The sequence below is a fragment of the Scophthalmus maximus genome, chromosome 15 (assembly GCF_022379125.1).
Source record: "Scophthalmus maximus strain ysfricsl-2021 chromosome 15, ASM2237912v1, whole genome shotgun sequence".
Taxonomy (NCBI): domain Eukaryota; kingdom Metazoa; phylum Chordata; class Actinopteri; order Pleuronectiformes; family Scophthalmidae; genus Scophthalmus; species Scophthalmus maximus.
The window spans coordinates 15208839-15232480 of NC_061529.1; the positions used below are offsets into that span (position 1 = coordinate 15208839).

The following is a 23642-nucleotide window of genomic DNA, read 5'->3' on the forward strand; positions in this document are numbered from 1 at the left end:
TACAAACAGCAGGTGGCACCGCTGCAAAGTATCCTGTTGTTCTTCTATTCAGCACTAGATGGCAGACCAGTCAAACTCATAAGACGCCTGTGCATGGGCCCTTCTGAAAAACTGGAAAACAGTTGTTTCTAGTTGCTAATTTGCCATCTACTGTTTCCTATGCCTTGTGTCATTTTACAAAAAATGTGTGTGTATTTTACAAAAAATGAAACAACGCATAGGAAATTATGAATTTTGGGTTCATCTCAGGGCTAAATAGGTCCACTGCAGAGGCTCTCTTTTGAAACCTGCCTGCCAGTGTGGATGAAGAATCATTCAATGTTTTGGCATCGTCCACCTCCTTCTGCCACACCTTGCCTCGTATTAAAATCTGGCCTTGCTCCAGTCCTTTCAGACCAAGCTGAGTGGAGATGAATGGAGTACCCCAAAACAAAGGACAGGGATAAAAGTGTGTGTGTGTGTGTGTGTGTGTGTGTGTGTGTGTTTGTGTGTGTGATTGCCCTCCTGATTGGGTTTCTATTGCACCTTGGCATTGCGACAAGCTTGTTAGAATGTTTTCCATGTCGTTAAATAATGTTTGGCGCCCCTGCCGCGTATACGTGATTAATTAAGGATTGACGTCTGTCGCGCTCCGTTAGACTGACATGTCGGCCAGGGGCCCAGAGTAGGCTGGCCTGCCTGCCTGCCTGCCTGCCTGCCTGCCTGCCTGCCTGCCTGTGTGTGTGCGAGTGTGTGTGAAGGAGCGGGAGGGGAGCCTGGGGAACGTAGTGTAGAGTAGAGCAATGAGGGGGGCACACTGAGGGACGAGGCAACATTCTCCAGCTTTTGTTGTGGCTCTGTATAATGCGTCAGGGGGGCCAGAGCCCGGCTGGCCACTGAAGCATGCTCAAATTGGCCGGAGAAAAGAGTCCTCACGCCACACAATAGAGGACAGCCGCACGCCTGCTTAACATAAGAAAGTGGCTCTTACTATACCCCTCCTCCTTCCTCTCTGCCTTCACCCGCAACCCCCACCTCCCCCCAAAATAGGAAAGACATACTTTTTAAATTCCAAATCTAAATCCAATTTTTTTTTCAATTATCTTAATAATCAAACAAGTCATCATTATAAACTGGTCAACACTGATTGTGAATGTTTACATATTTAGTTAATTATAGTGCTTGTTTTTAGTTTTAGCTCTATTCCCCCAGCATATAATGAAGGGGGATATAGTGATTGGTAGCCAGGCGATATTACGCCACATCCTGAGGACTCTTAGTAAGATATTATAGTTAACGCATGTTAGTATCTTAAAAATAATCTCAGTTTAGAGGTTTGTGTTCTGTGTTAAACAGCCGTGTTCTGTAGAGAACAATGGGGGAATCCCAGTCTAAATCCTCACCATTACAATCAGTGCGGCTCAAAGGAAAATGACAGTTCCCCTTGGAAGGATTCTCCTTCCAACTGACAGTGTGCCAAGGTCAGGGGTATTGTCCTGATTGTTAGTCATCCTCTGGTCACTGGTCGCACAAAGGCTTGGACACAACACAATAGCAGTAATCTATCTAATAGAGCCACTGTCTGGACCTTAAGAGTCAATAGCATATTTTGTGAAGTAAACACACACTCACACATCTTCTATTATTGTACCTTTTCATTTCTATGCATTTGTGAAAGAAAACATGTATCAGTCATGCATATACTCATACAGTTAATCTTACAAGGGCTTGTAAAGAGCATTAAGTGATAGGTGCACGTTTCCAACAGTCTTCCTCACCTGAGCTCTCTGCTGAGCAGAGTAGAACTATCTGCATGTCCATGTTGTAAAAAAAAAAAAAAGAGCTAAGTATAGTTTATGCACTGCCAGATTAAAATGTGACAGTTGACCCCAGAGCCACAAACATGGCTGCTGATTAAAGCTCTCACCTTTGTAGTTGTGCAGGTGATTTTAAAATCCCCACTGACAACTTCTGAGGGGAAAATCCCCACATTTTCACAGTGACGTCCACGTTTAGTTAATAAACGTAAAAACTCTCCAACGTCGTGTGGAGTGATGTAATGCCGGAGTGAAACCTGTCACCCCGTGGTCCAGCAGGTGCACGGCGTATGCTTCCCTGGAGATGGGGCCAGATGAAAAGGCCCGAGGTGGCTCTGTTCAGAGTTACGTTAATGCACCTTTTGTGGACGTGGGGGGCCATTCTTACCGCCATCGCGCAGCCATATGCAGAGCTGAATTCCAGTTTCTAACACACACACACACACACACACACACCTCAAATCAGGCTCGCCTCTACTTACACATACAATGGAAAACACTTTGCTTTCTACATTTGTTGCTTCCCCAAAATTCTCTTTTCAGGCAATCAAGCAACAGTTTGTTACATGCTAATTACCACTGACTGCACTGCACATTATGCTTCAGAGGTCAATTACCAACAAAATGAGGGTAAAATGGGCCCTCAGTCCTGAAGCTCTTCCAACCAATTTTACACAATGCACTGCATCCTTTTGGTTTGACTCCCTGTTTATTGCCTCTGCGTGTTTATTCCATTTGTCTTTTGTTCGTGTGTGTGTGTGTGTGTGTGCTTGTGTGCTTGTGTGCTTTTGAGTGTGTGTGGGACTGAGAGAGAAAATTGTGTGCTTGCGTGTTTGCTGAGGTGCCCCCTCGGTTCAGCCATAACAGGCTGATGTTTGAACTGTCCGATTTGCACAAGTTTATGGCCAAGGGGGCAGGTGTTTTCTAGGCTGGACCTTGCCTTTGTACACAAATAAGCACACGCACATCTCAGATAAGAGAGAGAACAATCTTTCTGCCTCACTCAATGATGAATTCCCGTACCAACGTGCCCGTGTGTTTGTTTGTTTGTCTGTCTGTTCGCAGCGACATTGCCCATCTAAATATAGATTGGAGAACCTGATAAAAGCCTTCTATGCTCATGTCCAGCATGGCATTACAGTGTACATACTTGAGTAGTTTGTGCAGAGTCCTCTGCAGTACAGCATATGTCAATGTTGAAAAAGCACCCATCTGCCACTGAGCAGTCCGTACCTCAGCAAAACAATACCTCGTCTCTGGCTTTAATTACAGGTTTGTGTGTGTGTGTGTATGTGCGTGTGTGTGTGTGTGTGTGTGTGTATTAACATGTGACTCATGAAAGTTGAGGTCTTTTGTTCTCCCTCATATCCATCTGCTCTCTCCCTCTCTGTCGCTACCCCCCCCCCCCCCTCGCCCTCTCTCTCTCTCTCCTCTGTCTTTCTGTCACACTGTTTTTCCTGCCCTTTGAAACGTACTGTTGAGTGCTTTACTCTCCTCAACACACTTAACATGCTCAGCTTACCTGTTGAAGGAAAAAGCTTTCTCGGTGCCTTGTCTGTCACATGTTGGCCCATTTACAAAAAGGTTTCTGTTCCTAATCCTCCCCATTTATACCGAACGCAAAAATCCCATACGGCCATAAAGATACTGGAAAATTTGCTAAGATATTCAGTTTTGATACTGGTGGTTGATGACTTTTTAAGTCACACAGAACATTTTGTTAAGAAGAATGGCTACCCTACTATTCCAATGTATTTTATTCATATTATTGGCCAGCTTGTGCCAGAGCTTTTAGAGATAGGAGAAGACCTTGCCGTGGATTTTTGGGCTGTGGATGCTGTTGACATCTCCCAGTATACCCAATATCCTCCTCCATTGGACGAAGGCTGAATCAGCGTGCCAACCAGTCAGGGTCAACTGACAGGTTAGCAGTCAGGCTCGACCGATCGCTGGTGTCTGTATGGTCAGAGAGAGAGAGAGATAGAGAGATAGTGTTTGGGGTGGTTTGAGTTACATAAATAATTATTTGGCAACACCCACATTTGTAGCAGCCAGTACCTAATACAAAGTGAAATAGTTCCAGTTGTGTGTGTTTTTTTATCATATTATATATGTGTGTCTGTGTGTGCGCGCTTGTCACCAGGATGTTTTGAACACCATCATCCGCTCCTGCTCCCCTCGATTCTTCTTCCTCGGCCTGCCGGGCTTCACCATGCTTCTTGGAGATTTCATCACTGCTGCTGCCTGTGTTCTCAGCTCAGTTTCCCCAGAGGTACAAACACTCTCGTCACACTCACATTTGTTAAGTGAATCAGAGTCTAAAAAGTAAATGATTATAACTCCATCTTTGTTATGTAAATATGTGTATAGCACAATTTAAGCATTTTAATCCAAAGTCTGCAGCTGTATTTGTGATACAAAGAGCAGTTATTTACAAATCAAACAAATTGCCGTGATTATTCAGGCAGAAAATGTTTTATTAAATACATGAAGTTTTAAGAAAGCTCTTAGTCCTTTTTAGTTAACTGTGGAAACTAAGGTGATTACAATCATTCTGGCCTTTAAATACAGCGGACAAAGCTACAAAGAAAAAGGCAAACAGGTGATTGTTGCAAGGAACCACAAACAATCTTTTGGACTTGTGTGCTGATGTACATTCACATCAACACACATTTAGTAGGACTGTGAACTGATTTGGAACAATCATCAGACCATGCTGATGGACCGATAAGAGAACCTCTCACTTTATTTTAAGGCCTTGTGCACAGTTTTAAACCTAAAACATTGGCAGATTAATCTTGACTCAACTGTCTGTAAGTTCTTTAAATCATATGACACTTCAGGGACATTAATATACCCTGTCGCTTATTGTTTTGGTTACAAGATAATTTCACATCCCCCATTCATTATCTGTACAGCAACTCATCAGGTGCAGGGAACATGTGCATCTGCTTCAGAGCTGCATCGTACATGGCATTAAATTAGTCGTTTTGTTGTCCAGTGCCTACCGTGTGTCAAGAGATTCTGCTGTACAGCAGAATCATGAATAAAGACTAAATTAATACCTCCTGCATCTCTCTAATCATTTTTCCCTGGATAGCATGCTTTGTTTCCTGGAAGGGGGTTGTTTTCATGAAGCTTTAGTGAGTTAATGATAGCATGTTGTTTTTTTTCTTCTCATCTCTATACCAGGCTCCGAGGATGGAGGCTCAAACTGTCCTGGGCTCTTTGGTGTGTCTCCCCAACCTTTACCTCCAGATTCCTGTATTGCAACACGTGCCTGGCTCTGAGGAAATTCTTGTGGGCAATGAGGACATCAAGGTAAACGGTCACCATGAAAAATGTTATAACGATGGCTCCGATTTGTAAGTGGATTGTCTACATTGTGTTTTCTTTGTCGATTAGGATTATCTGGTCAACATCCTGCTAGAAACAGCAACAAAGGAACACTGTGAAGGGGCCAGGTATGATTAGCAACATTGGCAAGTCTTATTTTTGTACTATTCAAATTTTTTAAATTGGCATAAACCTGTACTCTGCTACTGTCATTCAGGTGCATTGCTGTGTGCAGTCTGGGCCTGTGGGTGTGTGAGGAGCTCATGCAAAAAAACATCCACGTCCAAGTTAAAGATGCCATCAATGTCTTGGGAGTAACACTAAAGGTCAGTGGCTTTCTGAGTCAAGGAAGCTCCATCACATCATATTAGTTCACATATACAGTTGATAATGTATATGTACAATATGATACGTGCATCATGGGCTGTGTTGACCATCTTTAAATAATAGAGGAATAAAAGGCTGGATGTCATTGCAGTCTTTGTGTTTTGTTTTGTTTACAGCAGAAAGCCCTATTGTGTTCAGCTATAACAAAAATGACAGTTGATTACATGAAAGCTCTGCAAAACAATGTCTACATTGCGAGGAGAGGAAAAGCATGAGAATAAAACGAGTTCAGTGATGTGACTCATGGGTATATTTTGGAAGAGCCCTCTTTTCTCCCCGAGTGAAGAGATGCAGAGAACCATTGGAGGCTGTTTTGTTTTTTTGTTGTTGTTGTTTTGTTTTTTTCTCTCATGGAAAAGGGTTTGGGGCGGTGGCGTAATTTCCAGGCGGCTCGCTCTCAGTAGATGTTGGCCAATTTAAGCAGCTACATCTCCCAGCTTCCTGCTCCAGCAAACCCCCCTTTCTCTAATGGAGCAGTAATCACTCCCCTGTACAACTTGACACACAGACACAGCCAGCTCCAAAATAGAGGGTATAGGCAGGGTGGGGGATCTCGGGGGAAGAGTGGCACTGAGAGTCTCTTTTTCTAAAAGCAGGTGCTGAACTCTCAGGGCCCCTTTTTGTGTTTGGCCATTTCTGCACTCCCCACATTGTCTGCCCTTGTTACATGTTGAGAGGCATTCAGCTGGAAGAAATGGGAAATTCTATTTCCCCACAAAGAATTTCAAATCACTGGAGAAATCAACATTTGAAAGAGAATTGTTACTACCTCAATTCTTTACTCCAATGAGTCTGGAGAAAATGAGCCATGGTTTGAAGTGGAAATGAAATTATGCTGATTATCTGCACAGTAAGTGAAAAGCTAAATTTAAGGTGAATTTGCAGAATTTTATCACAGTATATGGCTAAACTTGGCTCCACATCTCGACCAGCAATTTCCCTTTGCCGTTTTAGGATTTAGTTACTAATTTGACCTAAATCCATCAGGGGAAAGTGTCGGAAAGAAACAATCCTCACAAAGATGAACTTAAAAACTTTAAATTCTGTGAATTAGGAAGTAATAAATGTTCTGAACATACAATATAGTCAAGAAGTACATACTTTGTATGTATTTAGTGTTTGTGCTTATGTGCATAAATTAAGTTTGGAAATGTTTCAATCTAAGTTTGAGATGGGCATATTGTGTATATTTGTCATGCTTTGTTGTTACGTTTTCACCTTGTTTATATAGAAAATCCTTTGCCAGCAAGCACAAATGTGGTTGCATTTAAATAAGCAAAAAAAACAAAAAACAGATTTGCTTCTAATCTTTGGATTTCTCTATGCAATAGCAATTTCATTTGGGAAATAGGAAAAATTACATTATTAGTGAAACAAGCAAGAAATCAAGCCAGTGTACACAAAAAGGTTATCGGTATTTTCCCTCAGCAAGTAACCATAACGGTCTTTCCAGTGGACTGTTGTTTTGCCAGCATAAATGCAAAATTTACATTTATGATAGAAACATACTGGTTTAATATCTGCATTTTTGGCCTATCCTCTTGCTGCTTCTGTTTTGCCAACCAGTCCATGTCCTGTTCTCATGTTTGTTTGTCCAGTTTGGGAACAAAGCCGTGGCACAAGTAGCCTGTGACGTGTTCCAGCTGCTCATTTCTCACTGGGAACACCTGAAGAGGTTGGAGTCCACTCTGCCCAAGAAAATCATTGAGGTAACATTCACGCACTCACACCTGCACACACGCAGTTATGCTTCCAGGACCCATTAGTGGCCTTTGAGAATACAAAGGCAAATAGAAATTCTTATCTTGCGATGACAAATTCATGTCAAGTCACTCTAACTTTTAAATGCAAGTGTTAGTATTTCTCGTGCAAATGCATACTCTTCATCCTGTGGCATTACAATCCATTTTAGCACACAGCCCTGAATCAGCTGATGAATAGGAGGAGTGTGTCATCCAATTATCTTTCCCCTTGTTTTCTCCCAACACAGATCTTTGTGGCCACAATAGCCTTTTTGTTGCCGAGCGCAGAGCACTCAACGGTGGAAGCGGACAAAAAGGTACATGTTGGAAAGGAGGGGACATGAAATGGCTCAGATCTAAAGGCCCTTGATCTATCATGTTGGAATGGTGCATTTGCAGAGGAATGTATCAACTGAAGTGCTTTGTTCTCTCCTTTTCTCCTCTTTACCTCTCCCCATCTCCGCATTTCCTGTCTCTGTGGCTCTCGCCTGTCGCCTGCTGTGTCTCTGGAGCAGTCCCTCTCTTTTTTGATGTATTGATATGAACGTTTTGTTTTGTTGTCGGTCAACTAAACTCTTCTCTTACCTCCACAGTTGATGGTGTCGCTGCTGCTTTGCCTGTTAGACTGGTGCATGGCCGTTCCCTTGAGTCTCCTGCTGGAACCAGTCACCATGCCTTCAGTGGACGATCGCACATCCCACAAGGCTCCACTGCTGGACTACATCTACAGGGTGGGTAGCTGGGAGTTTGGATGACAACAAATAAACAGACCTGAAGGAGGCCCACATTGTACTACTGACTGCTGTCCAATGTTTGAAATATCCATGGGCTTTTGCCCACAGACGCAACAACTTCAGCTTTGACATCTCCACCCCCTCCCCACCACATGAGCTTGCCACTTTAATTAGGCTCAGCTCCACTGTGACCTCACGGCTATGCTTCATTTAACACTATAGCGGCTCAACAGCATAGAAGACCCCGCTAACACTGATCCATGCAGTTGGCATTCGTCATATGCAGGAAATCCTGACAACTTGCTTTGTAGTCGGGTGTACTCCAGTTGTTTAAAACAGGCCAAATATTCCATATTCAATCCATTTCTCTCCATTGGTCTCCCTAACCCTTTATTTTATGGTCTGACCCGGAGAATGAGGACCAAGCTTTAGGCACAAATGAATGAGGCATTATTCATTCCCTCCTGTCTGGGCAGATGCGGTCAACGGCAGATCTTTGTAAGGATGTCACCCCTGATAAGAAATGGTCCAATTATTCAAACAGGACCCTTTGTCCACTTGATAAGCTCGGGCTATAAACGCTTGTCCTGGAGATTTGAATGGAATATGTCTTAATATGAGAGCGACTGCAGCTGCCATGAAAGCAAAGACAATTAGGCATGATTGGTTGTCTATCAGCACACAGTGAAGGCAAGGCACCTCTGGGTTTCATTTGAAACCACATATTGAGCAAGGGATCACATGATGTGGCATTATTAATGTAATATCATAACCAAAAGGAATATATTTCCACAGACATGTTGGCTGTTAATTATTTCTCTTTCCCAAGTAGAGAAAAACTTCTCCTACAGAAAACACAAAAAGAAAATAGGTATTAAACACAAGCCCAGAACTTGTGTCCATCCAACCATACGGTTGTCACTGTCTTTGAGGGAAAGGTGAAAAAAGTATTTTCTGGCGACGAACAGCAGATCACCATACAAAGTATCGCTGCACTAGACCTCATTGGTTCACTGGAGTTGTGCTCAAGCTTTTCCATCTGCTCTCTCTCTGCCTGCCTCTGCAGCCAGCTGCACCACCGTGTGTGCGTGCGCGCGTGTGCCTCTGTTTGCGTTTGTGTTATTTGATTTGTGTGTGTAAATAGACATTCTCATGTATCCATACAGTATGCGCCCCTCTAACTACGGTGTGCTTGTTTCACCGTGAGTTTCCTTCCAGGAACTGTTGCTATGCGAATTGCAGCCACTTAGTTGTCAGGCACAGCCGTGGGTTTTTCCCCTCCCTCTCTGTCTCTCCTCCTCTCTGCAGAGGAAGCTCTTTGGGGCTTTGGTGTAGCAGCTGTTTGGTTCAGGTCTTTTCAGCATCAAGCCTTCAGTCCCCCCCCACCACCCCCCAATGCACCCAGAGGTCTGCTCAGCGGAATTATCCACATACTGTCTACATTGCCCTACACAATACTGTTTCAGATGGCAGGGCCCAGCCTGCCTCTATGAGCGTTCTCTCAGCCAAGTGTGAGCGTATGTGTGCACTGAATGGGATTAGCCTTTGCATGGCTTTACCCAAGTTGCTCCACTCTGAATGAGAGGCCCCCCTCATTTGCATACATTAGGCATATGTTGTACCCCCTCATATGCAGCGCCTCTATCTCCACACAGATCATACAGTTTACAGGTGTGTTTGTATTTGTGCGCATGTATACATGTGGCTGAGCACACGTCTGTGGTGGGAGCTGAGCACCAGGATAAAGTCTTAATTAAATCAAACAGTGTAAACCTGTCCAATGGCTGTAATCAACTGCCCCAGTGCGCCTTATCTAGCCCTGCCAACGGATGCTCTGCCATCTGTTATGTAGATCGATACACTCACACATCACAGGAGAAATGGATTAGTGGCAATAAAGACCCTCTTTTCTCTCCTACGCTCCCTCCCTGCCACCATTCCCTTATGATGTAAATGGACCGTACATGCCTCTTCCAAATGTCCCTGGATCATGTCCGTCTGAAACAGGCCTGCAGGATATCTAATAGGACGGTGTCTCTACACATCAGTGTCGCTTGTGTAGTCATCAAAGTGCCTCTCACTGTCATACAGTAGAATCATTAGCCAGACACACTTCATCAGGACATAATCACCATGTCCTCCCATTTTTCTCCCGTCCCTCAGGTGCTGCACTGCTGTGTGTCCGGCTCCAACCTGCACACCCAACAGAGCCACTACCTCCTCAGCCTGTCAGACTTGTCCTCTGACTACGACCTCATGTTGGGTCAGGTTAAGAGCTTCGAGCCGCCGCCCTCCCAGTCAACCACTACTGACTTCGGCAACCTGCTCACCGTAGCTGAAGGTAAAGGAACACGGGCGTGTCACCGCTGCATCTATATCTGTGGCCTGGAGTCTTTTTAATACCTGCTGTGTGTAAGATTACACGTGCCTGTATGTACGGGTTCAGCCGATCACACTACTTCATTTCAGCTACACACTATACTTCTAACAGACCACAGAGGCATATGTTCTAAAAAAAAAAAAAAAATCTCCAAAAGATTAAAGGTAAAAGCAAACTCTAAGTAGAACATCCATTTGGAGCCTGTCCATTAAATGTCAATATCTTATTAAAAGTATGAAAAGGAAATCAACCGGCACAGGGAATGGAATGTTCGCATTAGTGCTCAGCCCTAGAGAGAAGACCCATTATGGGGTTTTGATAAAAATTTGATTTTTTTTTTTCCCTTTTTTGTGACCTTGTGATTCCATTAGGCAATGTATTTCTCTCTCTCTCTCTCTCTCTCTCTCTCTCTCTCTCTCTCTCTCTCTCATGTCCTCAACTTCTGAAAAGTCCTTAGAGTCCAAACACACGGCACACATGTCTACTGAAACAATGTACGATTTTTTAACAGTAGCATTTGCCTGAAAAATTTCACCACACATCTGCTTTTTGTTGCACAGCTGCACCGAGTCTTAGTAAAAATAACACAACACTATTAAAAGGACAAACCAAAGAGCGCCGGCCTAGTTATATTCATGCCCACACCTCATATTGATCAAGTCACATCAAAGGGCCAGCACATCTCTAATGCAGCTTGGCCTGCTTTCTAAAGAGCTTTCTCCACTTTGATGGTGGATGATGGTATTGATAGCATTGTCCCAATGCAAGAGTGCATCTTCTTGTTTTTCCTCATATCCCTGCAGAATAAAGCATGGCATGCCTTTCACATGGGAGTACAAACCTGTGCATTTACATAAATGCAATTCACTAAGTAGATCTATTCAGCAGCCTCTGAAGATGGTGGTTCTTATTAGCGCTCAGCCAACCCAGCACTTGTTCATGGTAAAACGACTCAATGGGCTTTTCAAAGTTGTCTCTCGTGATTAGATGCTACCTACTTAGAGGTGTGCTGGCTAAGCCATTGTGAGAAATGAATACTGTACCGCTGTTAGTATTCATTAATGAGATTTGGCTTTGTGTAAAAGGAGCTAATAGAGATGATAGCATGTCTACACACAAATAGGATGCTTTTGAAGTAGGGTTAACAAAGTCCGTGTTGGACATATTATAAAAGATACCTTGTGCAACTTTATTCATTAGTAACTTCAACCATTCATCACGTTTTACACTTCTCATGTGTACTTTTCTGTAGAGGTGGTCTCAGTGTTTTTATCTTTCTCCAGAAAAGCGACGTCGGAACATGGAGCTGATACCCCTGACGGCGCGGATGATCATGACACACCTGGTGAACCATCTGGGTCACCATCCTCTGAGCGGTGGCCCGGCCCTTCTCCACAGCCTAGTGAGCGAAAATCATGACAACCCGTATGTGGAGTCGTCGGAGCTGTCCTCAGAGGTCTTCAAAAGCCCAAATCTGCAGCTGTTTGTCTTCAACGATAGCACGCTCGTGTCCTACCTGCAGATCCCCGCTGAGACACCCACCGTGGGCCAACCCCGACATCCTTCTTCCCAAGTGCGAGTCATCGTCCGGGACATCTCTGGCAAATACTCGTGGGATGGCGCAATCCTCTATTGCACCACCCAAGAAGACCCCGTTGACATGGGAGTTTTTGATGCCGTTGACCACCCTCTTTCTAACACCGAACCCGTCGCTCACAGTAGAAACCAGACCCACTCTCCAACTAAGGGGCCGCACAAAAAGCATTGTTCAATCTCGGACTCCCTCTCTGGCTGTTGTGAGGAGGAGGAAGTCGATGTCCTCGATACGCTGTTGGAAGACCTCGGCCACAGCAGCCCAGAATGCCTGCCCCAGTCACCACTCCAACTTAACCAGCCAGCCCCCTCACCCCGTGGCATGAACATAGAGCAAGAGAGCGCCATTCTGGAGGCCATCCTCTGTCAGACCCAGCAGGAGGAGGAGCAAGTGAGGAGTTGGGATGCTGATGTGAGCTTTCGGGCCGCCTGCCAGAGTGAACCATCACACCAGGAACCAAAAGCTCCTTTCTATTTCTGCCGGCTGCTGCTTAACGACCTCGGCATGAACTCCTGGGACCGCAGGTAAACTGCCAATCGAAAATTGATGTGTGGAAATTGGGACAGCAGTAGAAATCATTCAGGGTTCTGTTGCCTCTTTCCCTCATTGTAGTTCTTAATCATTCAGTCTTCAAAATAAATCTTAAATGTTGTCAGTCAGAGAGAAAAGCAAAAAAAAACACAATTGAGTTAACAATAACTCTGCAGTCTTACGTTATTTTTGTGCCAAGGTTGCTTACTTCATTCTCCGAGTAACTCAGCTGTGGGCTCGTTACTCAAAGAGAGAAAAAGCAAAGATAAAAGCTCGCCGCAGTGTCTTAATCTCCTCTCCACAGGTTGAAGTGTCCAGCTGTTTTCACTAAGGTGTTCTGTACAGAGCCACATCTTTGCAGCGTTTCCCCTGCAAATTAAAAGCTTACACCTCTTAATGGTGATGGTGCAACATGCACACAGGTAGTAGGAGATTGCTGTTTGCACCTGTGGCTTTTAATTCTTTTTTTTTACTTTGGTGATCTTGAGTGCAAGTTGAAAACATTGCATTAGCTAGAAAATTATACTTTAAAAAAATATGACAGCACTGAAAATAATACGCCTAATCAATTTTTTTTTTAACAGGAAAAGTTTCCACTTGCTGAAGAAAAATTCAAAGCTCTTAAGAGAACTGAAGAACTTGGATTCCCGGCAATGGTAAAGCTATTTTAAGTTATATCATAAAAATGTACTTTATGATTTCTTTCATTTCACTGTAGAAATTAGATACCAATGAATGCCCAGTGGTAAAACTGCCCCTACACAGGTGAAATTAACTCTGGTTCATCAGTCAATAAGTATTCCACACATTGCTTATTAAAGAATGCCCCCAGGATAACAACTCATTCTCCCAGATGGCCGGACCTGGATCGGCAATAACAACCTGTCCACAAAAATGCTAAATCGACTCCAGCAAGAAGAGAAGAGAGAAAGTAGAGGATGGGGCTTTGCTGCCAATCTTTTTTTAAAACTGTGTTAGAGTTGAACAGATAGGCGAAATATTTTGCAGACAAACTTGTCGTTTTCACCATTCTGCTCTCCTTGTTTTATTCAATGATTTAATTAAATCTAGACACACGCTTTACCTTGATAAGCAAGGTGTCGTGTTTTGAGTCAGAAGTGGCTTAATTAGTGAGGAAAGTTCTTTTGAGTCTCTTAAAAGTGGCTGTTGAGGTTGTACTTTTAATTTTTCCTACTATGTACTTTGTCCTGTAGCCGAGAGACGCACAAGATTGCTGTGTTCTACATTGGAGAGGGACAAGAAGACAAGTGCTCTATCCTGTCCAACAGCGCAGGCAGCCAGGCCTATGAAGACTTTGTATCGGGACTGGGATGGGAGGTGCATTCAAGTCGACATAATGGAGCCACAGATATAGCCTAAATATGCACGCGTGGATACACAGGCACACTCGTAACATTAAATTGTATCTGTATTCACCAGGTGGACCTGGCCACACACTGTGGCTTCATGGGCGGCCTCCAGAGGAATGGCAGCACAGGTGTAACAGCTCCTTACTATGCTACCTCCACTGTGGAAGCCATCTTCCACGTCTCCACGCGTATGCCGTCTGATTCTGGTGACTGCCTCACTAAAAAGGTAAAACGTTTTGTTGTGATAGAATAGATCTCTTTTAAACAACCCCTGCTTATATGTATATATCTTACAATATGTAATGTATTGATTGCACTCCTCAAATTGAGAGCACGTTCAGCAATATGAGGAAATGCTGCTTTGCCCGTTTGATGCAGTGAAATGGCTACACAGTCCTTCCCGCCCATCGCAGTATGTTGTTGTAGCCTTCAGCTCTGTGTTAAGCTGTGATCAGGAGGTGTGACTCCTGAGTGCGGGCATTGATTAGTGACCCTGGCCGGGCAGGCCTGAGGAGTAGAGAGTAACAGGCGCATGAGTGAAGAGAGGGCATGTGCCGCTGCGGTAATGACTGTGATTCAGCTAGCCCCTGCCCCCCTCCCCATGTGCTGTGACTAGGGCCTGGATTCAGCCATTAGCTCTCCCTGCTAGGGCAGGCGCCGGCCGGATGCCGGCAGGATCCTTTTATCCAATTCCTGCTGCCGCCACAGGAGCGATCGATTGGGTTCTGCACTGGGTTTCTGAGCTGCAGTGCACCAGTAGCAGTTAGCAAGAAGAAATGAGCCGCAAGGCCCCTGCCCGTGCTGCCAATCTTCTCATACAGTACCCTGCTGAGAAGGGAAATTCATCAGGCTCTCCTCATATCCAACCCCACTCCAGTCCTCCACAGACAGACAGACCCCCTCTCCTTTTCACAAATCCCCCTACTTGTTCCAAACCCATCCTGGACCTGTGCTTAGTGACTGTAAAAAATTGGTGACACTGAGTAAAGATTTTGACTTTGGCTGGCCAGAGTGAGGCGCTGGGGGGGTGGCCCTGCCCAGAGCGGCGTGTGCTGCCACTCCACTTCCATTCATTTCACTCTGGAACTTCTGTAATTGCCCTAGCTCTCCTTACACGGATCTCCACACCAGCCACAGGCCCAGCAGAAATTGGCAGGCTGGCTGGCTGCATGCACGGCTGCTTCGGAAAAAGATGGGAGGGCAGGTGGGGGCAGAGGGAAGAGAAAGAGGTATGAAAAATTTCGAATGTGAAACAGGATTTGTCTGTCTTCAAGGAGGACGTTTCCCTATCAATTTAAAAATAACACTTTTAGTCCAACAGTCACCCACTTTACTGCCTCTGACCGTAGAGGCGTACTGTGGTGGGGGGTGGGAGGACTCTCACTGGGCAGATTGCCTGTTTGAAGCTGATGGAAGGGGGGGGAACAGATAAACCAAAAAGAAAAGAGGGAAAAACCATGAATTCCTCAATCCAATTGTGGGTTTTCGGCCAGAGCAGGCTGCAGCAGTAGCAGCTGGCTTCAGTAATACGGTTATAGAAATGACCTGCAGGGTTGGGGTCAGGCCATGTAGTGTGCATGTGTGTGTGCGTGTGCGTGTGCGTGTGTGTGTGTGTGTGTTCGTGCGTATGTGCAAATGTGCATGTGTGTGTTTGAGAAAGAGAGGGAGATAGACGGGTACGCTTTAGTTTACCCTCAGGCACTGCAGCCCAATCGCGCTGCTGCAGGTTGTTTTTCTAAGGAGCCTCTTGTGTTCTGGGGTTCTCTGGTTTGCGGTCTGCATGGGTGTGGTGCCCATTGGCTGGTTGGGAGGTCAAAGAGGGCTAATTGGACAAGAGCCTTTGACTTGAATCACATTTTATTAAAGAAGTCTCAAACATTTGGATGTGATTAACAGGGGGATAAATAGAGTGGTGCAGAAGATGATCGACTGGAGCGTAAGCATCCTCATTAAACTTGTAATTCTGTTCATCCAAATGCTAATATCTTAACCCAAATTAACATCCCGGTCTTGATTGTCTGCAGCAAATGCATATTCAACATTTTCTCTGAAATTGTCCCAGTGACTGACCTGGCTGGTACCTGCTGATCCTTGGACAGACAGACTGAACTGGCGAGCTCCAGTAATCAGCATGCCGTGGATTTGTTTAAGATTACCGTATTACCATAATTAAGGGCTTATAATAGAATGTGCTAATTGCATTTTTGGTGGCGAGGGCATGTTTCCTAATAGCTCATTAGGCCCACAGTACATTGGCAGATGTTTTCTTCTGAGTAGAGGCTCACTTTTCATTGTCCATGATACCCCAGAAAGGGAAAGGACAGCTTCATTCAACATCACTGGACTCGCAGCTAATAAGTGATCAGCAGTTTGCCAGAGAATATAAAGTAGTTGTATCCACCTATTTCACTTTGGAAAGGGGGGAAAGCTGTTTGCCTATTTCAAGCTAGCATCAGTCAATTTCCCGTCATTTAAGTGTGTCTTCTTGTCCTGCCCAGTTTCATTTGTGTTTGTGAATAGAGTGGAAATTGGAAGCAATTTTATCTCTGATGGAGAAAGTTAATTGGATTTGTATTATTTGGTTTTAAAATGCGCCACTTTGTACATTTTGTGTTTGCAATTTGAATTTGTAATGAAAAAAACTATAAAAAAAGAGTCAACCAGGTCCCAGGCCCCTTTTTAAACCATTGTTTTAAATACTGCTTCCGATTGTGCTGTTAGCATTCACCTTGCTCTTCCACCTGCCGCATTTATGTTTCATCTTTAGTATACATAATGTACAGCAGTGCTTACCATGGAATAAATCATCAAATAATCAAGCCAGTTATGGCATATTACTTATGGAGCCTCTGCTGACCTGCTAGTAGTAAATATTATAATTAATCTCCTCGGTTCACTCCTAGAGGTCACAAGGTGCCAACTGGATTAACCCCTTCACAACCCTAATCTCACGATGAATTTGGGTTCCTGTCATTATCACCTTATCGATGAAAAAAATTACGTGCACTTGTGCCAGGCACTTGATTAGACAGATTTTGTTTGTTCGACAGCTGCGTCACCTGGGAAACGACGAGGTACACATAGTGTGGTCGGAGCACAGCAGGGACTACCGGCGCGGCATCATCCCAACCGACTTTGGAGACGTGCTGATTGTCATCTACCCAATGAAGAACCACATGTATTTCATCCAGATCATGAAGAAACCACAGGTAACGCGCTGCCATCTGAGAATTTAGCTAAGATCGTTGTTAACAGTACACAATAGTGGACGTGGGAAGTAATTTTTTAATGCTTGTCATCGAACATGTTTTTTTTTCAGTTGATGAAAAATGTTCATGGGTTAAAGCAGTCCCTTGTGTCCCTCTGTGCTCGGACTTTGCTGTAGGTTTTTGAAGGTTCTTTCTCCTGCTGCGGTGTCTGTCTGAAGGCTCTTACTCTGGCAGTCCATTATTACCCACACTGTGGGTATGTGCTTTCAGAGATGGTTACTAGCCTGTCTCGGCTGGCTTTCATCTTAGATACTCCGTAGTACTGCACACACATGGTGCACTTAAGATGGAGACATTTCTTCATCTGAGATTCATTCCTTCAGAGGAAAAACATTTTCTATAATATAATCTGTTTTGTATTCCTCTCTTTTAAGACAGGAATTATCTTTCAAACAAGTCATTTTTAGAGAGATTACTCAGAAATGCATAATGTAATGCAGGATACAATAGTGTCTCAGCTCACCTTTTTTAGGACAGTCCAAGCGATGGCAACAAAGGACCCCAGAGGACCGGTGAGCTCTCTGAAGTAATGGCTGTAGTGTCACTACAGTGCTTACCATATTTGATAATCAGTTATTTGTTCACCCACCTGCATTTCAATATTTTAAATATTAATATATATATTTATCTATAAGTACTCTTCTACAGACAAAGTTTAATCAGTTTAATTATCATAGTAACCAGTTACTTTCATCTCTGTGAGGATCAAAATGTACCTGCTCATTTGTAATTCTTACTGTACCCTATAAGAGACATCACTTGTGCACTGTGTTCACTTTAACTCTGACAAGACAAGTATCACAACCTACTTACTATAAAATACGCATGAAGTTTGAATACTTTCGTTGCTGCAGATGGTTCAGAAATTAGTAAATATGCATAATCAAGCTTAAACTATTAAAATATTTCAACAAGCAAACATTTGATCCTCTTTGAAACAGTGCCTACAGATATAGGTGATATACTGAAAATTAGATATTTTTTGTTTTCCAATTAGTTTTTCATCAAGATTATCAATAAATATAATATGTACATCCTTGGCCTGAGAAGCCAGCATTGCCCTCTTAAGCAGGAATGATTCTTTCTGGCATTTTGCCAAAATATCCAGTAGTCCCTAACATTGACTTGCTGGAGTTTTTAACCATTCTTTCGTGCAAAACCCCTTCAGTTGCGAGAGGTTAAGTGTTTTGATGTATGCATTTCCTGTTTCTCCGTTTCCTGCCTCGTCCCTAAAGAGGGCAAACCCATACCATAACATTTCCACCACCGTGTTTCACTTGTCCTGGAAAGCTGTCTTTCTTCTGTACCAAATACTTTCTACTGTTACTTTGGCCTAACAACTGTATCTTTGATATGCTTCCAGGAACATATTATTCTTAAAAACCTGGTCTTTGCCTATATGTTCATTGGTGAGCTTTAGTCTGGGTCTAATGTTTGTATTGGACAGCAACGGCTTTTTCCTGGCACGCTATCCATCCAGGTCAAATGATTGCAGACACAGTCTTGAAAATTACTGGCAAGGTCCAGTTATTCAATTTGGGGGTAGTCGGAGACAAAGGTATCCACAGAGTTTTCTTTATACGTTGACCCAATTACACCACACACTGAAACAGCAAAGAGGACAGCAGACCCTAGATGTCAGAGTTTTAAATGAGACAGGTTCCACCTGCTGTCCCCAAGGAGGTTCTTATCATTGGCACCTAATCTGGAACATATGATTCAAATTTAACAGATTTGAAGGTGTGATAATTGTGTGTGGGATGTTCTTAGTTTTTCCATGTGACTGACCTGTGTTTTTTGTCATTATACACTATGACTTCAGATTTCAATTTTATGAGTTTAATTTTTGCATATATCACCTTTATTAATGGGCATTCTTCCAAACAGGATCAAATGTTTGGTATTCAAATATGTTGAAATAGTTCACTATTTCCGTGGTGTGTATTTCATTTTTCACATGAATGTTCAGTTATTTACTCAGGTTTCTGATACTCGTCTAAACAGTGTGACTTCAGTGTTGTAACGTGATTAAGTTAATTGATCTGTATCATTCCCGGTTAAAATCCATTTATTGTTTAATTTGACTGGTTATTATACTCACGGAACTGCCAAGTTGAAGACAGCAGGAGCGACTTTGACATTCGCGTCAACTTCCAGGTCAACGACCATTGAGCTTCAGTGATTAAGGGCCCCCTTCCAATATGCATGAACAGACGCGTGTACCCCCACACACACTCACACGCTGTCGCCAACATGGATATTGGCCCTTTGTGTTTGTTCGGTAGCTCAATATGAGGGCATTGTTTCGTATTGATTGTCATTTTAATTTCATTTACCTAACATTGATTCACATTAGATATGTATGGTTGTCATGCAAAGTTAGGTAAAATCCAATTTCAACTTGAACCTTGCCCCAAACAGATGGAGAAACGGCTAAGAAGAACAAAAAGATTTTGAGCCAATCATTCCTTTTTAAGCAAATGCCTAAAAATAACTGGAAACGGTCATTGTGGATGTTTTAATACCTAATTTTCTCTTCTTTTTAATTTTTTTTTTAACTTTCTCAGGTTCCATTTTTTGGGCCTCTGTTTAATGGCGCCATCATCAATGGGAAGCTGCTGCCAAGCTTGGTGCGGGCCACCTGTATCAACGCCAGCAGAGCCGTCAAGTCCCGCCTGACTCTCTACCAGAGCTTGTATCCTTTACTCCTCGTGCCTTCTGCTTCATTTACTGTTCACCATCCCATACAGAGCTGGCTCATCAGAAGGATGCAACAATTTAAAACGATCAGCCGTTTATTACACGTACAGCCGAGACCATTAGTGTTATGAGCACACATTTAGCAGTATTTTTTTGATGATTTCATTAGATGCATAACACCACTGAGCATAAATTTTCAGCACCACCAGCAGCCCCCTTTGGGTAAATTCATTGAGACATGTGGTGTGCTTGTCACGTCAGCCAACGTACACAGCTGAATGCTGACACTGATTTTTATGCGCTGGCTGATTTACATACAGCTATTAGGCTGGGACTGTTTCACAGCCTGGAGCAGCATGGGTAGTTTTGTGAGGCTGTTTTGGGTAGGAGCACAGATAATGTGTCATCATCCATCACGGCCGTTTTATGGAGCTCAAGGAGATCCAAAATAAGAGCACCATTAACAAGTGCATACAAATGCATACAAGTGCATACAGGCGCACGCACACACAAACAAACACACTCGCTCTCATCCCTCCACCCATCCAACACTGTGCCGTTAAGAGCCTGACTCCAGCTGTAGTTGTCAGTTGGTTTAAAGGCAGTGTAATCACCAATGGAGATGAATTAGCATGTGAATGCCAGCAGCAAAGAGTTGGGGGGTGATATGGGGGGGGGGGGGGGGGGCAGAGTCAGGATGGGCCCTGGAGGGGGAAATCTGATCCCCCCTAACGCCCTGATCCTCCTCGGACAGCATGTACAGCACCGCCTCACCAGAACCACGCTGCCCCTCTGGCGGTTGCTATAGAAACCTCCCCTCAGGAGGTTTCATTTAGATGGAAGACAAATATCTATTGTTTTAGGACATTCACTTTTTGAAGTTGTTGCTGTTCTTGTATCCGAGGTTCTTACAACAAAGAATCCTGCATGCTTAATTATTCCACAACACACCGTGTGAATGTTGTTTTTTTTTTACAGTTGAGCATGTGTAAGTATGTGTCCCCCTGTATGTGTTTCACAGTGCATCACATCCCCAGGCCCCCCACCCCTATATCAGGCCTTGTCTGTGTGTCCCCGGGGGCATCCTGAGTGACAGATGTCTGTTACCCAACGCCAAGTGAATTAGCCCAGTGTGACTCTCAGTGCCAGAGGGGGGGCCAGCCATAGGCCTGCCTGCCTCCTTCAGGGGGTGGGGGTGTGGGGTGGGTGTGACAGTACCAGGCCTGTGCTGGGCTACAAAGCCTTACCTGGCATTCCTTAGCAGAGGAGGAGACCAGGACAAAGGCATGATCTATGAGAGGAGATAAGCCCTGCCTCTGGAGTTCTGGCACTGATGGGTTGCCAGGCCTCACACACTCCAAGAGAGGAGATGAGTGAATGTGCCAGGCAAAGCGCACTGCCAGCATAAGTATCTGCGTGTCTGTTTGTCTGCTGTTTGTCTGCCTAGCTAGAGGGGATTGTCAGGACAGAGGCAATGCTCGACCAAATAAATGACCACAATGTTGGATGTTTGATTAGATGCTTTTTAGATTTTTAGAGAACTGGTATCACAGAACGTCCTGACTGACACAATGTCCAGCAATGGCATGAACCATGAACAAAACAGTCTTGAGTGGCAGGTGCAGCTACTTGTTTCATCAGCGGATTTGTCGTCGTATTATTCCAGCCTCTTTGCACTTTTCCCCCCTCTGGTCGTCATTCTTCCATCTTCTCTGGATATGTGGCTCTTTATCTTTCTCGGACTGGAACAATGACTTCCTCTTGGATGTGTTTTTATTGTGCAAGATGAAAAATCCTCATCCTTAGTTTACCCCTTTCACAATGCCTTAACAATCCACAGTCTGCTCTCTGCCTGTGAGGCCACTCTCCAAGGTAATTAGTTGAATATTTCTTCAAAGAGAAGCTATATGACCCCTGTGTGTCCAGATAAAAGGCCACTATGGCACAGCAGCCCCCTCTCCCGCTCCGTCACAAGCCTTGAGAGGACTCCAGCAGTCAACTGCAGCGCTCATAGGATCTCTCAGGCTAATAGGATTTGATATTGAAAAATGACCTCCAGCAACATTGTTTAGAAATCACACACACACACAGATAAGCTTGAGGAGTGTTTTTCAGATGGATACTTTCCTGTCACTGTCTCGCTGTCTCTCTCCCCATCGCATCCTCCGTCTCCCCTGCGCTGCCTTGTGAAGATTTGTGAAATCTGTGTCATTGCATTGTTTTCCGTGCACACTGGCCAGATTTCAGTGTCAGTTAGTATTTGTCAGTTTCTCCTGTCAAGACACTACCGAGACCTCGCGCACATCATATCACAGGCCTCTCACAGACAACTCGTAATGTATCATCTATTATTTATGTGCCTGATGGAAAACGCAGCTGGTCTGGCTTTGTGTTCTAAGTATATTGTCTGCAACTAGTCCACACTAAACAGCTGCATTTTGAGTACATGTGACCGCAAAATGTTCAATCTGAAACAGCCTCAGTTTTTATCCATACCGCAGTGGTTTTTACCGATTTCTTTGCAACGGAGTAGCCTAAGTGAATGTCATTTTGTGCCTCTGTTAATGGAGTTTATCAGTGCACGCACAAAGTCTGTGACATATCGGCTCAAAAGAGATGAGGAGTGTGTTTGTGTCACCTGAACCCCCGCCTTGGACGGCCTTGCCATCTGCTGTCATTTACGCTATGATGAAGATCCTTCATACTGTCACTGTAGAATAATGTCTTCATCCAGGGGCTGGGATTCATTTCTCTCTTCAACAAGCACTTGAGTTTGACGTGCCATCTATCATTCTTTGCGATGTGGGTGTTGTTAAGGGTAAAGACTCTGTGTGTGTCTGTGGGTGTGTGCGCGTGTGTGCGTGTGTGTTTTGGGGAGACGGCAAGTTTTTTAATAGGTGAGACAATGCGGAACTGACCTTGATTCAGAGACATAGCCTTCCTACTGGACAGAATCAATAGCTTTTGCACACCGCCCGGAGTCCCCATTCTCTGCTCTGAGACACACGTAAACACGCACACGCACAGATTCATCTCCAGGCTGCGATCAATAACCATAATCTGTTTCTGCCCATCGCCAGTCATGCAAGCCAGGCTTTTAGGTTGTGTGTGTGTGTGTGTGTGTGTGTGTGTGTGTGTGTGTGTGTCTGTCTGTGTGCAGTGTCAACCAAAAGAGAGGGGGGCTTGATCCTTTCATTGGAGCCCAGAAAGCTGCTGAGGGTCCGTCATGTGCCCCCCCCCCCCCCCCCCCCCCACAGGCTCACATGAGCATATCTACAGTTCCACAGATGATGTACATAATTTGAATGAATGTATACTGGAAACATAATGGATAACATATCCTATGTGCACTCCTTTGTGTGCCGTCGCTGCACCCTCCAGATGCCAACATAATTATTACAGTCACTGCATTGACAATGACATATTCTCACACCCCTTCCGAGCAAGTTATTGTCCCACTCTTGCTGTGTCTTTGTCCGACGGCAACACTTTCTTTTGTGTACTGTAGGATTCCTCACCTAGCAGAGATGAAAGTACATCTGCATGCATGATGGGGTGCCATGAATAGGATCTGCCACGTTAGTGTTGTCTCACATGAATTATTTAGCATCGCTGATAGGTCTAATTTGCCAGCTGTTGTGCCATAACTGTCGGCAGGCTCATGGATAATACTCAGCAGTCTACATCACTGTGAAACACAGTGCTTGACTGGGCACAGTGAGACGCCAAGCTAGTCATTATATGGTGACCTGAGCTGATATGAGCATAACTGGCCAACTTCCTGTTCATGGAAAACAGGGCCG

General features: G+C 44.2%; 1 protein-coding gene across 7 annotated transcripts in view; it reads left to right on the plus strand.

The window, feature by feature from the left end:
- The window catches only part of ralgapa2 (Ral GTPase activating protein catalytic subunit alpha 2), an 86564-nt gene that overhangs the window by 39472 nt on the left and 23450 nt on the right, over nucleotides 1–23642 (plus strand). For all 7 annotated transcript variants that reach the window (XM_035609735.2, XM_035609737.2, XM_035609733.2 and 4 more), the window contains 14 exons: nucleotides 3940–4068; nucleotides 4989–5117; nucleotides 5202–5260; nucleotides 5350–5458; nucleotides 7118–7228; nucleotides 7510–7578; nucleotides 7855–7992; nucleotides 10159–10336; nucleotides 11659–12493; nucleotides 13085–13156; nucleotides 13715–13838; nucleotides 13941–14096; nucleotides 16921–17079; nucleotides 19707–19834. In XM_035609735.2, the coding sequence (XP_035465628.2) occupies nucleotides 3940–4068; nucleotides 4989–5117; nucleotides 5202–5260; nucleotides 5350–5458; nucleotides 7118–7228; nucleotides 7510–7578; nucleotides 7855–7992; nucleotides 10159–10336; nucleotides 11659–12493; nucleotides 13085–13156; nucleotides 13715–13838; nucleotides 13941–14096; nucleotides 16921–17079; nucleotides 19707–19834 (2396 nt within the window). The remainder of the gene's footprint in view (nucleotides 1–3939; nucleotides 4069–4988; nucleotides 5118–5201; nucleotides 5261–5349; nucleotides 5459–7117; nucleotides 7229–7509; nucleotides 7579–7854; nucleotides 7993–10158; nucleotides 10337–11658; nucleotides 12494–13084; nucleotides 13157–13714; nucleotides 13839–13940; nucleotides 14097–16920; nucleotides 17080–19706; nucleotides 19835–23642) is intronic.